The sequence below is a fragment of the Elaeis guineensis genome, chromosome 7 (assembly GCF_000442705.2).
Source record: "Elaeis guineensis isolate ETL-2024a chromosome 7, EG11, whole genome shotgun sequence".
Lineage (NCBI taxonomy): Eukaryota > Viridiplantae > Streptophyta > Magnoliopsida > Arecales > Arecaceae > Elaeis > Elaeis guineensis.
The window spans coordinates 95,553,470-95,571,033 of record NC_025999.2 but is presented as its reverse complement, the minus strand read 5'-3'; the positions used below and the strand labels follow the sequence as shown (position 1 = coordinate 95,571,033).

At 37.0% G+C, this 17,564-nt stretch overlaps 1 protein-coding gene across 1 annotated transcript; it reads left to right on the top strand.

Annotated features, from left to right (window-relative positions):
- The first annotated feature begins 1,453 nt into the window (after positions 1-1,453).
- LOC105048300 (peroxisomal fatty acid beta-oxidation multifunctional protein) lies at positions 1,454-17,061 on the top strand. The gene is made up of 18 exons (XM_010927573.3): positions 1,454-1,698; positions 1,984-2,055; positions 3,259-3,321; positions 3,420-3,476; positions 3,619-3,686; positions 3,766-3,847; positions 3,945-4,000; positions 6,561-6,863; positions 7,576-7,662; positions 8,898-9,072; positions 9,307-9,428; positions 9,928-10,091; positions 11,181-11,435; positions 12,638-12,759; positions 12,868-12,989; positions 13,091-13,239; positions 15,683-15,821; positions 16,803-17,061. The coding sequence occupies exons 1-18, from the start codon at positions 1,605-1,607 to the stop codon at positions 16,848-16,850; spliced, it is 2,178 nt and encodes a 725-aa protein (XP_010925875.1). The 5' UTR covers positions 1,454-1,604; the 3' UTR covers positions 16,851-17,061.
- Positions 17,062-17,564: the final 503 nt, after the last annotated feature.

The following is a 17,564-nucleotide window of genomic DNA, read 5'->3' as shown; positions in this document are numbered from 1 at the left end:
TACCATCTGTAACCATTGTAGTTTGAGATGCTACATCAGAAGCCAAAGTCAAATTCAATGCAGGATGCGACTCTTTTCTACTAGCCGGCACCTAACGAAGGATAGAATCGACCCCAACAACGGGCCGGGGGGGGGGGGGGGGGGGCGGGGGGCAAAAAGGAAAAAGAGATGGAATAATATTTCCCCCTTGGGGCAGGTTTTCACATATTTCATCCCTCTTGGGGTGTTGCCACTGCAGGCAATGATGAAACGCAAACTCAACTGTGAGAATCATGCGTAGCTCCATCACGCGTCACACGATACCCAAACACGACTCTCAAAGTCTCATATTGCATGGGGATGCGTCCCCCGTTCCGTTACGCAAACTTGAAACCAGATAAGGATCCCGAACCGAGGTGGGTCCATCTCCTCTTCATTAAGATTGTCGTCACCTTATCCTTTCATCGGAAAGAGCCAAGCGTCTTTCCACGTTCTTTATCCTCTGATCCTCTCTCCTGCGCTACCTTTCACGCAACGGCAACGCCGTAGATCAGCACAGTAAACCATATGACAGAACACTCTGAGTTCCTAACCATTGGATGCCGCGTATTCTTGCACAGTATTTTTTTTTCATTTTTTTTTGATACGATCATATTATTTTAATACAAGAACAGTTTTAAAGAGTTAAAATATAAAATCTTTTGCGGGATTCAAAAATAGACATCCTCTTGACTTCAATATCCCCAACAATAAAAGAAGCCATTTAGTCCATAATATTATTAATTTTTTGATAAATATACTGAATGATCATTTTAATGGACGATGAAATTTTTTTAAATATCTTAAAAAAAAATGAATATCAATATGTTTTATCTCATCACAAATTCAATCAATGATTATGATAGAATTATTTTTGATAATAATTTTATTTTTTATAAATTATGACTCTTCTAGAAAATTCTACATTAAAGACGGTCAAATCAAAAAATTATAAACTTTCTGCCGTCAAAATTTTAGCATCCAGATTTCATTCAGATGATATAGCTTGAATCATCTTTATCATCTTTGAATCATCAAAATTTATCTTGATAAATTTTAAAACATTTTGATCCGACAGTCTTGGTCCTGAATCTCCCTCGTCTTTTTCCTATTTTTGTAATATATACGAATGGAGTTGGCGCCCAATGTCCAAGCATCCTCCCGTACGTTGACCGCGGACGATTGCAAGCACCTACACACATCCATCGTATTCGTATTCCAGCGGAGCAAATTAACGCGATGTCTCCTACTCGGACCAAGAATCAATCCGGACCGCCGCAGTTACGCGCGATCGGAGGGATGCATCGGTCGTGCGGTCTCGATCAATTGTTGGTTCTATATAATTTCTTGTAGTAGACTCGCACGATTCAGCCAAAGTTTAGACAAGGCTGCTGTTTTTTTTTTTTTGGTAAAAACTTGCTAAACTAGACAAGTGTTCAACGTGAAAAAATATCTCGCCAAGTGAATAAATTTCCCGGCTGTTACGGGCTTTGTCAATTGCGGGAGAAGGGGTTGCATCTGTCCAGCCTCCACCGATCGGTAGAAACCCAAGAATTCGAGTCGAAAACCCTAGCTAGCTAGACGAGATGGCGGGGATTCGGGTCTCGATGGAGGTCGGGAGCGAGGGAGTTGCGGTGATCACCATGTCCAATCCTCCCGTCAATGCGTTGCATCCCACGAGTAATTTCGATCACTTCTTTTTCCTGATTCGTTTTTCGTGTTTCCTTTGATTCTTTGATTCGTTTCTCGTGTTTTCCTTTTTCCTTTTTCATTTCGTTGGTTTCTTCAATGATCATTCCATATTCTGCCATTTGTTTTCTTGAATTTGGGTTCGAGGGACGCTTTTTCTTGAATTGATGATTTACTTGAGGGTTTCCTTGTTGTCTTGATTGAATAGTTTAGATTTTTCTCTTTTTTATGTGGACTCACTTGTTCTGGGATCGGGATTACATTGGTTTGGTGTAGTTATTGCGGGATTGAAGGAGAAGTACACCGAAGCGATGAATAGAGATGACGTCAAGGCTATTGTGTTGACCGGTGAGATTCTGATATTTCCAGATTTTTCTTGAAAATTAATAGTATCTTTGGTCCATAGTTTATCTTTTTTAATTTAATTTGGCGTTCTATGTCGAAAGATCTTGTATTTTATCTTTGACCAGTAAAAGAATAAAATTTTTGAGCTGTTAGTCCTGATAAAGGAACATGATTGCCCCTCCCTTCCAGGCGCCTTTCCACTTACTCATATAAGAAAAAGCGTCAACAATTATTGACGAAGCGGAGGACTGTTATAATTCTAGAAAACAAAGAAGAATGATAAGTGAATATTAACGACAATATTCATGTTGTTAAGTATCTGTTCCATCATTTGTCATCCCTGACGTTCTTGATAGAGATCGAGGTTTTACTCATATCCAATTGCATTATTCTCTCCCTTTTTCTATCAGATAGTCTAGTTCACTCCAGTTAAAAAGTTCAATTAAATAATCATCTATTATCTAAAATTTTCAGGCATGTTAAAGAAGCAGCGGCCATGTTCCTTTGTGGATCTTTTATTTGTGATTCTGCATGTATGCTGTTTTTTCTCTGTCATTGATTTGTCCCTGAGAATATTTGTTAGCATCAGATATTGTTTTTTACATTCTAAAAGTGGATCTCCTTTTACTTATGAATGGTCTCATTCTTTTTAGTCCTTTCTTCTTCTAGATTTATTTTTAATCTAGAAATTATGTACATGAACAGATTGCTGCAAGAAGTTTTGGTACAAATTAAAGCTTATTAGAAAAATATTCAGGAGATTTTTTGGCCAAGAATATCCATACAAAAAGGTCTTGTAAAGAAAAAAAAAAGTTCAATGATTTCATGGATCTCTCGTTTCTTTCAAACAGTAACAAAATCAGAGAAATGTCTGCACCACTTTCATACGTTATACAATTTCAAAGTATGATTGGGAAGAAGAAAGATATCTTAGCTTAAGTACAGTATGCTTTCTGATGGAGTCCAGCTTGTGCGGGCAGACTTCTCCTATTGGTCCACAGATCAGCAAGATCATGATTTTTTTAGTAGCTGACAGTTGGAGCATAGGTTGACACTTGACATTTTATTGTAAAGATAGGCTTGATGAAATGTTCTAGCTATCTCCTGTTTTAATTTGATGTGGTGAATCCTAGCAAAATATCACAACAAGCAACAACCTGATTAATTTATCTTGCATTATTTCTGATGCATGAATCTGCTATTAAGGTGATGTGGGCAAGTTCTCTGGTGGTTTTGATATCAATGTTTTCGCTGAAATCCACAAGACGGGTATGAGATCCTTTGCAAATGCATGATTAGATATAATTCTTATTTGGTCTAATTTTCAACACCACTATTGGTTTACTTGTGCTGTCGTTCCCTTGCAGGAGATCTATCACGTCTACCAGACGTATCTGTTGAACTTGTGGTGAATACAATTGAAGGTCTTCATTTTATCTCTGCTAGTGCTTCTATAGTTTTCTTTATGTTTCTTATGTTTGGAGAAGTCTTTATGGTGCTCAGTCTGATCATTGATGAAGATTCTAGTTAATGGATTTGTAATCATTGTGCACTGTTGTTTTACAGATGCCAAGAAGCCTTCTGTTGCTGCTATTCAAGGACTTGCACTTGGTGGTGGTTTGGAGTTGGCAATGGTTTGTGCTCTGTACAAACTGCAGTCTGACCATCTTGTTAGAATAGATTCTCAAAACTCTTGTGGTTAATTTTCTTTAGGGTTGTCATGCTCGAATATCTACTCCAGAAGCTCAACTTGGATTACCGGAATTGACTCTTGGAGTTATTCCTGGTTTTGGAGGTAATGATGGTTTCATATATCCATGGAGCTGAGTATGAGTTATTTTATGTGTATATTTTATTGATGATAATCTCACTTGGAGACTGGTCACCTGAAGGCACCCAGCGTCTACCAAGGCTTGTAGGGCTGTCAAAGGCTTTAGAGATGATGCTGGTGAGTTTTGCTTATTCCAAACCACAAGAAGCTTTGTGGATATTTAAAATTAATTGTGTGATGTATACATGCAACGCATGCATGGGAATTGAGGCTTTCCAAGAAGTTTTCTTCTTGTCTGGTATCATACCATTAACCAATATCAACAATATATGTTATTTGTACCCTTACATTGTTTTGTATACAAATTCTCAGTATCCTTCAGACAAGTAATAATGGCTTCCTGCTGATTTAGAAATAGGAAGATTTTGAATCTCCATGTCTTCTTCTCACCTCAGATCACTCATAGGAATAAAGCCTTGCGCATTCATGCATTTATTTCATCATAGCAATCTGCTTGCAATTTTTGAGCTGCCTCTGCTTGTTGGAGATGTCCTTCACTTTCTGCTTTAGTGCTTTGCTTTCAAAACTGGTTCCTTTGAAAATTACTGGTTTCAATTAACGCTCCAAACCAGACTATAATTCTTGATCTCTTGGTTGTCATGTTTCCCTATCTAAGCTCTTGCTCTCAGGGAAGATGGTTTTGGTTTATGGGCTGGCTACTAGTGGGACTGGCTGCTATCAGACCGAACCCAAAATTATCTGGCCTAGCTTCACGTGGATTTGCTGCTGCAAACTAAGAATTGCTCAAAATAAAATCTTAAAGAAACAATGGTTGCTTTTTTATGTTATTTAAGTACAGGTAATGACAGTAACATGAAAATTGAAAGGATGATGTCGAAAACTTAAGGTCTTATTGCATGGAAATAGGTAGAGTAATTATGAGATTGAGGGCTGTGATTTAGTATTAAAGATTATGATGAAACTTATGGTTCTGTTGGGGACAGCATTATAAAAAAATAATTACTAGATGAAGCAGGTGATTTAGATCCATAAACCACTCTTTTTATTTATGCAGCAGTCACTTTTTGAGTTCCAGAATTTGAATCTTCATGGAACTCTATGTAGAAGGATCCTCTAAAACATAATTCTATTGACTTTAAGACTCTCTCTCAACTTATAATGCTATAGATGACACCTAAACACCGAGTCTCTTTGAAATAGGATTTCCAAACATTGCAATGCAACTACCAGATACATCTGTGGCAGTCGAGGCCCTTTTACTCTTCTTCCACCTAAATCTTGGCATAATTATGACTAGAAGATGCAGCCAACTATTACATTAGACAGGTGCCTGGTTGTGTGTCTCAGAAAATTCCATAACACTTCTATTATGACTCCTAACTAAAGTATTTGAAAACAAACATGTTTAGCATAATTTGAAGTTTGAAATAGACGATGAGCCCTATGCTCTGCTATAAATCCTCCTTTGACAAGAATGTTAAGGATCATCTATGTCAGTGCCTATTCAATATCTGATCAGGTATTTAGAGACTTTGTAGTTTGTACTTGAACTTTGTAAAATAAGTCCTAACACTGTCAAAGTTCTCCCAGACCTCGTAGTTTGGGGTTTATTCAGGACAGTTTCTTATCATATGATGTAATGTAACAACTTGTAATGGCAATCAATACCATTGGAGTTTTGGGCATCAGGTCTTCTAATACATAACTGTACTTTGCTTTCCTTGTTTTTGGAATTTAGTAAATTATGGTTGTCCCACTTTAGTTGAGGATCTTGCTAACCTTTTGGTTTGGTAGCAACCTTTCCTTGCCACACAACTCCATCATTGTAAATATGGTCAACTACATTTCCCTGCAAACTTTTTAAGTTCTTTTGGTTGATTAGAAATATTTTAGCTCATGACTGAACCTATTGGAGGTTCTCTATCAGTTCTCAGGATTTACAGACTTCTGCTGTGCCCCACTTGTGTTCTTCATATTGTGGAGTGAATGTACTTTTTGTAAAAGTTAAAAGAAGCCTCAACTTAGTTGAGTTGTTTTGAGAAAGGTCTTCAGTATCTGTTCTGAGCATTAAGAAGGATATGTGGTTTAATTTGTGGTGTTCAAAAGATTAAATGGGGGCATGTTGATGCTAAGGCCCTTGATATGTCTTCTGAGCATTGAGAAGGATTTGTGGTTTAATTTGTGACATTCGTATGGTTAGTGAAAGGATTTACTTCAACCGATCACTTTGGATAATGATTTTTCATTAACAGCCTAAATGTTGCTGTAATTTTTTGGAAACTAACCTATTATTGTGATATGTACTTAAGGTGAACCCACTCCATTGCAATGTTGGATTTTTTTTTTTTAAAAAAAATGCCTTTTCCTGTTCACTTCTTTGCATTGCAAACTTGGCTTCTTCTTTCTAACATTTGATTTGTTATCCATAAATCATAATGGTGTCCATTGATACATTTTCAATTAGCTTGTACTAATTAATAATGAAAATTATACTATGCTGTTGAAGAATTAATCTTTTGACACCATTAATTCATTTTCAATTAGCATGTGCTAATTAATAATTAAAATGACACTATGCTGTTGAAGAATTAATCTTGACATGATGACATGACAATTTCCTTGCTTTTTGTTTTTCTAAGCATTTCATTCGCATCCATAAAGTTCGCTATGTTCAATATTTTAAAATTGATAATGGGGCACGAATATTTTTACGCAGCTATCAAAGTCAATTCGTGCCAAGGAAGGGAAAGAGTATGGCCTTATTGATGCCATTGTTCCCCCTGAAGAGTTGATAAAGATATCACGACTTTGGGCTTTAGAAATTGCTGAGCGATGCAAACCCTGGATTAGCTCTCTTCATCGAACTGACAGACTTGGTTCCCTTGCTGAAGCGCGTGAAATATTGAAAGCTGCTAGGCAACAGGCCAAGAGAATAGCTCCAAATATGCCACAGCACCAAGTATGCCTTGATGCAATCGAGGAAGGTGTAGTTCGTGGAGGATATGCTGGTGTTCTGAAGGTAGGTGTGCATTTCCTCTATGTGCTATTAGAATGAGCATGTCATATTAGCAATGCAGAACATTGTCTAGAGTCCTACGTGTTAAGCGAGCAGGATTGTTAGGGCCAACTTTTTGGTAATGTGTGACCATTTGAATTCAAGCAATTGATATTCCTTTATGTGTTCCATTTACTGCTTATTGGGAATTTGATCAACAAAATGTCAAATGCATAGCTCTGGGGTGAGTTTGGATGAAGTGAGCAGGAAACAGTGGAAGCTCTGTCTACTTTTGTTATTATATAAGGCAGATATTCAGGAGGAACCTTAACCTTCAAGTAAACAAGAAACAGAACATATAGCATTTCTATCCTATGTGGATAACCAGAATAATGATTGATATCAAGTGAAATTTTTGAAATGAGGATGCATTTTCAGATCCTAATGTCACATACTGCTCATTTTGTAGCCTGTCATGTCTGTCCAGTAATTGTGAGTTTACCATGAGGTAAGTCCATATTCTTGAAGCCTTGGCATGAAAGCAATGTTGTCTGAAGCAGTTAAGTGTCTCTCAAGTTTGGAAGAGAGAAAAAGAAAACTCCATTCTATTACATCGGCCCTTCAGTGTAGTCCACTAGACATTATGATGTAAAATTTTTCACGATCATGTTTATGAGGTACTGATGCTTTATATCTGTATAACTTTTATGAACTAAAGTTGATTTTCTACCTACAGGAGGCAAAGGTTTTTAAGGAGTTAGTGTTATCAAGCACTGCAAAGGGGCTTGTTCATGTCTTTTTTGCACAACGTGCAACTTCTAAGGTGATTTTGTTGATTATGTGTTTTCAATTTCTTGATTTCTTTTTCATTGTCTATTTGTTTTCCCTCATGGCTATTATTGTTGTATAACATTTTGATAATGGTTGCAAAAAACTAATTGGTATACTTGGTATATAACCTGAATTGAATGTGTTGCCTCTCAAAATGTTGTTTTTTCTAAAAATGCTAAAAATTGTAGTAATTTTTTCGAAATGCAGAAAAATGGTAGTTTTTTTTTTTTTTTAAATGTTAAACTGATATAGTAAGGTTGAGATTATTTGCTTGTGAAAACAAAAAATGGCATGTTAAATAAGGAGGGGATAATCAAAGAAAGTCTCAAACCATGCTTAATGGATACCAATCTAAGGGCATGTATGGACCCAGCGTAGCTTATGACTATTTGCACTCTACCTCAAGCCTTTGCAATGTACCTGATCCATTCTATTTTAATATATCATTTTATGACAAAGAAGAGAAAACACATCTTATTTGACGAAGAAAAACATAAGGATATTAACACTTTCTAATTAATGAAGATGCACATTGAAATTTCATCTTGTGCACTATAATTACTAAACTCAGCCAAAAATAACATAAATTAAAGCATTAGATAAATGCAATATTTAATAATTTTAACAAATTCTAGAAAATGTTAGAATACAAAATGTAAGCTTGTTGAAACTAAAACAAGAAAAAAAATTATCAGTTTTAGTCAGTTTTGGTGGAAATTGCCGAAACTCTGCCAGAACCAGCTGAAACCGACCCTAACTGGCTGAAACGAGCCAAAACAGACCAAAACAAAAATTTTGGTCAGTTTCGAATCAATCGTGGCTAAAACCAAGCCATTTCGGCTTAAAATGAACAAATGTGGCCAAAACTTTAAACCATGATTTTCTTTGGTCTCTCAAAAGCCATTTTCTAGTTTGTGCTGGAAAGGCACTTTTACTTTTGCTCTAAAAAACACTCATATCTTTCTTCTTGAGATGCATTGTTTTCCAGTTCTTTTTTTTTGTCTTTATAGCATGTAGCATTCCTTAGTAAGATATATCTGCTTTATCTGTCAATGCAACTGATGATCCATATATTTTTTTTCTATCAATGCAATTGATAAATCTATATCAATGCAATTGATAAATTCTATATGCTTTATTTATCATCATCTTGTCTAGTGCTTGAATTTTTGCTTGTCTGAATAATTTTGGGGATCTGGATTGGTATTCATTTGATTGTCTGGACAGGTACCTAATGTTACTGATGTTGGACTCAGACCTAGGCAGATAAAAAGGGTTGCTGTTATCGGTGGTGGTTTAATGGGTTCTGGCATAGCTACCGCCCTTATACTAAATAACATATCTGTCCTTCTCAAGGAAATTGATTCCAAATTTCTACAGAAGGGTCTGAAAACGATAGAAGGTGTGTATGCAAAGTGTTAAACCTCAATGGTTAGTATTTTTTTTTCTGCTGTTACAATCACCAAATGCAAATTGTCTCTTATTAACGTTAACACATTTCTACTTGAAGTAGTATGTTTATGATCCTTAGCTGTAAGGATTGCAGCAGAGGATTATCCAGCAATTGCATTTTACAATGCACTGCAAATTTCTGTTCTTCATTCTAAGGAACTTGTGCCCATATTATTGCTTGCAGCCAATCTTGAAGGTCTAGTGAAGAAAGGCTCATTGACACCGGATAAGATGAATAAGGCCTTATCACTTCTTAGGGGTGTGTTGGATTATTCAGAGTTCAAGCATGTTGATATGGTTATAGAGGTTTCAATTCCAACTCATCCTGACAATTTATTGGACTATTCGTACTGTAATTTAGATTTCATTTTTCTTATATAGTTGTATTAAAGTTTATAATTTGATGAAATGGAACGAAAGATGTCCTACTTATCATGGCAAATAATTTTCTGACCTTCTATTGGTTATTACCGAATTTCTTTATATATTTCAGGTGCTATTGTTCTCTCTATAGTTCAAGAGACCCTGTTGGCTTGCTAGATTTAATATCGAGGCTGTTTAAAATTTAAATCATTGCGGTTTTAAAACTTGAAAAATATTAGTATATATGAAATATGCAGCTATATTACTTCAGAGATCTTTCAGAAATTTGGGTTTTCTTACAATGGTTATATAGGTTACAGAAGCATTGCAAGCTGAAGGTTCTTATTTTTTGGTCATTATGTGAGGTGGCTTAATTATTATATCATGCTGCCAAATTCTTTCTCTGAAACTCATTTTAACAGTTTTCATTTTTCTTTTGCAGGCTGTTATTGAAAATGTTTCATTAAAACAGTCGATATTTTCTGATATTGAGAAGTTCTGTCCTCCGACATGCATTTTGGCAACCAACACGTCCACGATTGATCTGAATATTGTTGGAGAGAAAACACATTCCCAAGATCGGATTCTGGGGGCACATTTTTTCAGGTCATGAACTTAAGAGATCAGTGGTGATAAATTTTCATAGATAAGTACCGGACTGGAAACCAAGATTTGTTGGAAACCTTAATTGACCATAAGTAGCAAACTGTATGATGAAGTAATAACTAATGTGGTTTGGAAAAGGAACATGGTGATAAGTTAAAGAACAATGGGTTTCAAGTAACTAATCTATGCCTTTGTTTCACATATTCATGAATAAAATGACTCAAAACATTGCTGGAGTATCAAGCATGTTTTAGATGGCTAGAAAGTTTTTAATGCTATATCCAAGTATAAGAGTCAAAATAGGGCCCGTAATGGGTTTGGCTCAGGCAACCCCAAGGCCCATGGTGCCAGGTTTTGGCCAAGTCTTTTCAACATTAGGTTGGTCCCGATCTTAAAAACCTGCAGATTGAGGGTCTCCGTATCTAAAGTACCTGACAGTATTTGACTTGTTGATGCATGTCAACATGGTTTTTCAAATTGGTGGTGTGCAAGTCCAGGTAACATTGCCTTCCGCATGTTTGGGCTCTAATTGGGATTGGGTCTAGCTGGAATAGGTTATGCCCAAGTTTTTAAGTCAAGGTCAAGATACATCCATGATAGGTGGGCCTTAGTACCTAGCTTGTCTTTATACAAGTTAGTGGTGCATCTTCTAGAAGTATATAACCTTTACAAGTAGTTTCAGAGCTGTTTCAGAGAGAAGCTATCATTACTAGCCCTGATAATAATGAAAGACTTGTGGAACAAAAACTTATTTACTGCACTGTTTCTTCATTCATGTAATCTGTTATTTAATTTCCCATGAATGTCAAACCACTTCAAATTTGAATGTTAAATAAGTGCATCTCTTCTCTACCACTAAATGAAAATCTTTGTTTTGAAATTTGTATGTTCTTTCTTGTGTCTTGCACATTAAACTGAATATGCAAAGAAAGAAACTTGATATCAATCAATCTGAGTTCTCATTATTTACATAATGCACCTAGATTGTGAGTTCTGCTGGGATCACCCCAAAATTTTTTTGAGCTCTTCGTGCTGTGATAGTACATTGGAAAACATGATTTTTGTACTGATGAGGTATGTAATGAACAGTCCAGCTCATGTGATGCCTCTCCTGGAAATTGTTCGGACAGAGAAGACATCTCCACAAGTAATCTTTGATCTCATGACAGTTGGGAAGACTATAAAGAAAGTCCCTGTTGTAGTTGGAAACTGCACTGGCTTTGCAGTTAATCGCACATTCTTTCCATACAGCCAATCAGCAAGTATGTTGGTTCATCTAGGTGTTGATGTGTTCCGAGTTGATAGAGTGATCAGCAATTTTGGCATGCCACTGGGCCCTTTTCAGTAAGCTCGCTCTACCCATCATACTGGTTTTGCAATGATGTTAGATGGACGAAGAAAATGAGATAGCAGTTGTTTTTCTTAATAATCTACTGTAGAAGATATGGAACAAGACTGATCATTGTCTTTTATTTTCAAGAGAAAACTTTATTGAACACAAAGTTTTTTCATCCATGAGATTATTTGTCCTTTTGTTGTTTATCACAACTATTGAAAGAAAGGTGTTTTCCTATTGGAATTTACAAAATAAATTGAACTTGTATGCTCAATATTTTCCCCTATCAATCTTTGTCTCCCATCTTGCTTTCTTTTTGGTTATGTACTCCTTCATGTACTCTTTCCTTTATATGGATTGATTTTGATTTTGCAGGTCTTTTTCCCTCTTTCCACCATATATAGTGGTGTCTTTTTTGTGCTTATCTTCTGTATTAGATTTTTAAAAGGACGTGTAAAAGCAGGCATTTCCTAGCTTCTTTGGCAGCGGAATGTGTTCTTTCATTCCGTTAGTTATCACCTCTGCTTAATTTTTATCTCTTTCATGTAGATCTATAGGGTGGAACCACTGAATTCAATGAAAGACTAAAAAAACATAACTATGTACTATGTAGTATGTACTATGATAGGTTAGTCCACAATAAAACAACTTACCTTTCTTATTAGTGCTCCAGGCATAGGGGGGTCTGGATGAAATTGGTATTTGTCAGTTGGTTTCCTCTCTCATGAGATCATTACATTGCAAAATAATACTTACTCTTCTAGCTTTCTTTCATTCATTTGTTCGGTAATTACAGTTATACACATTCTTTACTTCATGTGTGTGGTGGCATCTGCCCTTTTCTCTCCATAAATAATACTCTGGTCTTGAACTTGACATGTCGACCCGTATTTTTCAGGGATGCATTTGTATTGCTAATGTTTCTGCCTTTGTTTTGTTAGTGATGTTAGTAGTTTCAAGGAAAGAAATTGACTGATAGTATGTAGAACAAGTATCCTTCTCCATATTTGGAGTGCAGCATGTTTAGGTTGTGTACATGCGTTCTTCTGGGGATCCAGTTCCACTGTTCCATCCCATGCAGCAGATTAATCTTTCCTGACATATATGCTACGTCAGTGGGTTTTACACCATGGGGAATAATGTACTGATATCTAATTGATTGGTGATGTTTCCAGCTATGTTGAAATGCTGTGTTTAATTTTGTTGACAGACTCCAGGATTTGGCTGGATATGGAGTGTATTTTGCAGTTGGAGAAATATATGATTCTGCCTTCAGGGGTCGTACGTTTCAGTCTGATCTGGTAAAATTGTTGGCAGAAAATGGGCGAAATGGTAAGAACTGAATCTTAATTTCTTTTTATGTTAGATGTTGCAACTTTACATTTCCACTGAATAGTCCAATCTATGCAAATTGCATTTCATGGAGCTTTTTATTGACAGGAAAGAGCAATGGGAAGGGTTTCTACATATATGAGAAGGGAAGCAAACCAAAACCTGATCCTAGCATACAAGCTATTGTTGAGGAATCTAGAAGGCGTGCTAACATCATGCCTGGTGGAAAGGTTCCACTTGTTCTTTGCTATCCTATTCTTCTGTTGCTATTTGCATAAACCTGTATATTTGTGATTGGAGTTTGCCTGATACGAGTTAATATTCCTTGCAGCCTATAATTGTGAGTGACCAAGAAATTTTGGAGATGGTTTTCTTTCCAGTTGTGAATGAGGCATGTCGGGTGATGGATGAACGAGTTGTGGTTCGAGCATCGGACCTTGATATTGCATCTGTTCTCGGAATGGGTTTCCCTAGATACAGGTGAGTACCTAGAAAGGATAAGACCTGCTTTTCATGTCTGACAAATTTTGAGTGATTGAATTATTACGTTCAACTTTCTTTTTTCAGAACCCTGAATTTTTTGTTAAAGAAAAAAATATGTATTTTTCAACAAAAGGTAGTTTGAAATGGCTGGCAGATAACCGGTTAGTCCCAAATTACAAAACCCTGTCTTCAACTTTTTTCAGAACCCTGAATTTTTTGTTAAAGAAAAAAGATGTATTTTTCAACAAAAGGTAATTTAAATTGTCTGACAGAAAAGTAACCAGTCACAAATTACAAAACCATCATGCATCATGTTTGGGTCCAAATCAAGTTTTACATTTCTTGGGAAAATCGTGTATGTTTCCCTTAAAATTTAACCCAATGCAACCTGATTTAGACCTGATCTGGTGGTCAGTCTTGGATGGCCGAGTTATTATATAGTTTGACAGTGAACCAGTGTTTAAAGCAGAAGCAGGTGGACCTGATGGAATACTATATAACTTGTTCAGCCCAGTGAACTGGATAATTCGACTGTTTGAACTACTGGGTCCAACTGCTTGATATGTGCTACAGTTAAATAAATAAATAAAGGATGCTAGATCAATATTCCCTGTCCTGATCAATTCCACTTCAATTTCCCCTCTTGGGAGGAGGTCCACATGGGATGTAGAGAAGAGAGATTGTCATCACTAGACCTGTTGGATCTGGGCAGTCTGGCAAGGTTTCAGGCCAAACTTGTTCGATCTGTGAAGAAGGCCACCGTTGCAGATTTTGGGTGGAGGGAGAGAATTGCCAGATGTGGGGAGGAGTGTCAGCATCACATGTCTGAGGATGAGGAGAGCAATCAATGCCAGATCTGTGGAAAAAGAATTCCATAGCAGGATTTCGGCGGGAGAGCTGGAGATGTTTGTGAGAAAGGCTTTAGGCTAAATTCTCTCCTCCTCCATCGGTTGATCCTCTTCTTTTCTTCTTAACTCTGGAAAAGGATGGGGGTTTTGGAATCTGGACATTGAGAATATGGAGATGGAAAAGGGGCAGTGGACCAGTCAGCCCTAGTTGACCTAGTATTTAATGAATGACCTATGTCCAGGGTGTTGGACAAAAATGGTTGGAGCCAGGTCAGCAAGTTTAAAATACTACTATAAACATCGAATGAACAAAAGCTTATTATTATTAATCTTTATATCTAGTTAGCTTGGAGCCATATGATTCTCTTTGTGATTGCTATGAATTCATCTGGCATCACCTCTAGATGGCCCACCTTCGCCAGGCTACAAGGTGTCCACCTTAAAATTTTGCATTTTGTTTGAACATGGAGGAGAGATCATTTTGTAGTTTAACAGTGGATGTTGCCAAGTTGATATTTCCAATTGACATGCCATATTTGATTTAGTATGTTATTTGTTTTAATATTTAGAATTTTTGGACTGCTTTGACCTCTAGGCACCCACCTGGCATCTAGGTACTAGGTGGCCCCTTGGCCAGCCATCTGCCACCCACATGTTTTTAAAACATTGGAAGGCTTTGTCTCTGGCACTCCAGCTGCACCACATGCCTAAGGTGGACTCTGGGAATGATGTGCCTCAAGGGCTTAGTCTTGTCGCTGGATATCAGAGATATATGTGTTGAGCTGCTATCAGTGGTTTATATGAGGAAGGGTAGTAAGTATTTTAAGCTATTAATGGACTTACTTCAGTGCTTAAAGGCAGTTAAAAGACAAATCATATGGTAACCAGGTAATGAGGATTGGGTAAGTGTAGGGGATAAGCGTAGATTTCACACAGGCTTGTGATTGTTCATTCTTCGCCTTCCAGTGATGGATCAGTTAATATATGCAAGAAAAAACCACATTGCAGATCCATAGCATGGCATGTGCTTAGCATTAGCATGTACCATTAACTATTTAATTTTCCCTCAGAAATATTGTCTCCACTGAATATTTGGACCAACGGTTTGTAATGCAGCAATCCAGCATTGAAAGGGTTGGTTTGTGGTCACCATAGAATCGCATCTTATGCTGCTAAGCTCATCAGGACTCAGTTTTGCTTCTGGAGCCTGCTGTCCTGTCTGGTATTCAGCAATTGATTTTGCCATGGTGCACGCACTGTGATTATCTCCAAACTTTTTCAGATTTAGCAATATTGTTATTTGCATCATTAATATCTGCACCAATATGTTGAAAAATTATCATGAATTTGTTGCATAATGCTCCCCTGTTTTATGTTTTCAGGTTCCAATCAGCATCACTCATGCTTGATTCTTGTTTGTTGTGATGTTGTAATTTGGTTGTATCTGCAGATATTTTTGCACATATGTGGGGCTTAAGGATTTCTGTGTAGGCTTAGAATATTTTGACTTGATTTCGATGTAGGCTTAGGATTTCCATGTTCATACTGAGTTTGACAAACGTAGCTTGATTTTTGGTTCCTTCTATTTGTAGGGGTGGCATCGTGTTTTGGGCTGATACTGTTGGAGCTGGTTACATATATTCAAGACTCAAAAAGTGGGCTGAAATATATGGTGGATTCTTTAAACCATCATCTTACTTGGAAGAAAGAGCCAACAAAGGCCTACCGCTGGTATGAAGAACTTTGTCATCCTTCAGTCCAACGCCTCTTCACTTCATTATATTTTCTCCCAGTTTCCTGCTTTTTTCGGAGGACCTATTAATTTCTGGAGATTTATTATTCTTAATTCTTTTTAGATTCTGTGCATATGTTTTAAGGCGTACATTTAACTTGAGATGATTTGGCTGCAGAAAAGAAGCTTTTGTATTCTTTACATGATACCAAGCTTTCTGTATCATAGTTATGCATTAGCTTCTCCTCTGTTTAATGTTCCACTCCCGACCATCTCAAGCCAATTGTGCATAAAAAACACTCATAAATTAAGCATTCAGCAAAATGAGCCCTAGTTTTCAATTTTTATTAGAGTGAAGTTTTACTTGAGAATCCTGGAAAGATACTCTGCCACTCAAGTTGCTATAGCTACAGTGAATGTTCATTTTCTCTGAAATCTTGACACGTTGTGTGGATCTTCTCCCAATTTTACGTTGCTTTCAGGCCTCTTACAAATTTGTCTTAGGAAACTATAAACTGAATCTCTTAGTACACCCACCTCTGGAAGCAATATTTTTGGGCTGCTTGGAAATCAATAATTTCTATATTAGCTGCTGAAATCTGCATGACCTGCACATATTTATGACAAATGTACTTTTGTAACTGATAGTTTTATCACAAGGAATCCTCTATGAGGTGGCTGCACAATCACAAGCACCCTATTAAAGATCAGACTAGTCAGGGGCAAAGCCAGCAACTGGCAGGTGCTGGCCGGGCACCTACATGGATTGTCTCTCCTCGCACCAGTATGCAGTATGGAGAGTTCAATCATCATTATTGCATAAATAGGACATAAAATAACATAATGTCTGATGTAATGGTCCTTGGAGTCACTAATGATATCAAATTATACCAGTTGAGTTGTGATTCAATCATTTGTTTTTGGCTTTCTATGTACATTACACTGTTATGAATTCATTAACTTCTTCCACTTTCCTACAGAGCATGCTCGATATGTCTCCATTGGAAGCATCAAGATCACGCATGTAGTTGGCTCATCGGCAACTGGAGAAAAATTTAGGGCTTTGCCTATAGATTCTGTTTTGGCTTCAAGTATGCAGATACAAGCAGGGCATGGACCATAAAGAGTGTCTAATAATTTAACATGTTTCTCCTTGCTGTTTGGGGTATTTGATGAGTCAGCCAATGCAAAATAATGTAAGCAATAAAGTGTATCTAACGAATTCTTCAGTTTACAGCTCCTCCCCGCCTCTCTCTCTCTCTCTCTCTCTCTATGTGTGTGTGTGTGTGTGTGTGTGTGTGTCGCATGTTTCATGAGCTGCCTAGATGTCTGTTGAAGGAAGTGGTAGTCTTATTGCATTTTGTCTCTCTATTCATGTTCTAGTCTGTAGCATATGCATATGAATGCACAGGTGGACCATCAGTAGCAGCTTGTCTTCTTGTTCGTCATATATGTATCAGATTATACTTCATGTGCTCTTTTTCTAGCCGTATGGCACGTCTGGTGGATGATGGAACTTTAATGTGGTTTCCATTCCACGACCTAGCAATCCTATTGTCGCGTGTGGTGAGAGCACAAGAAAATATCCCAGCGATGCCTAGTATTTGTGGAGTATCAAAAATCTTATTCCCGGATTATATATTATTTGGTTGGTTTTTCAGACAAACCAATAAACCACCCAATTTTTGCAAAATGACATAACTATTACCTGTTATAGTATATTTTAGGATTTATAATGTAAA

Excerpts from the sequence above, each read along its gene's own strand:
- LOC105048300 (XM_010927573.3), top strand. The coding sequence starts at position 1,605 with ATGGCGGGGATTCGGGTCTCGATGGAGGTCGGGAGCGAGGGAGTTGCG. Across the intron at positions 1,699-1,983 it reads CAATGCGTTGCATCCCACGA|TTATTGCGGGATTGAAGGAG; the intron begins GTAATTTCGATC and ends GGTTTGGTGTAG. Across the intron at positions 11,436-12,637 it reads ATGCCACTGGGCCCTTTTCA|ACTCCAGGATTTGGCTGGAT; the intron begins GTAAGCTCGCTC and ends TTTTGTTGACAG.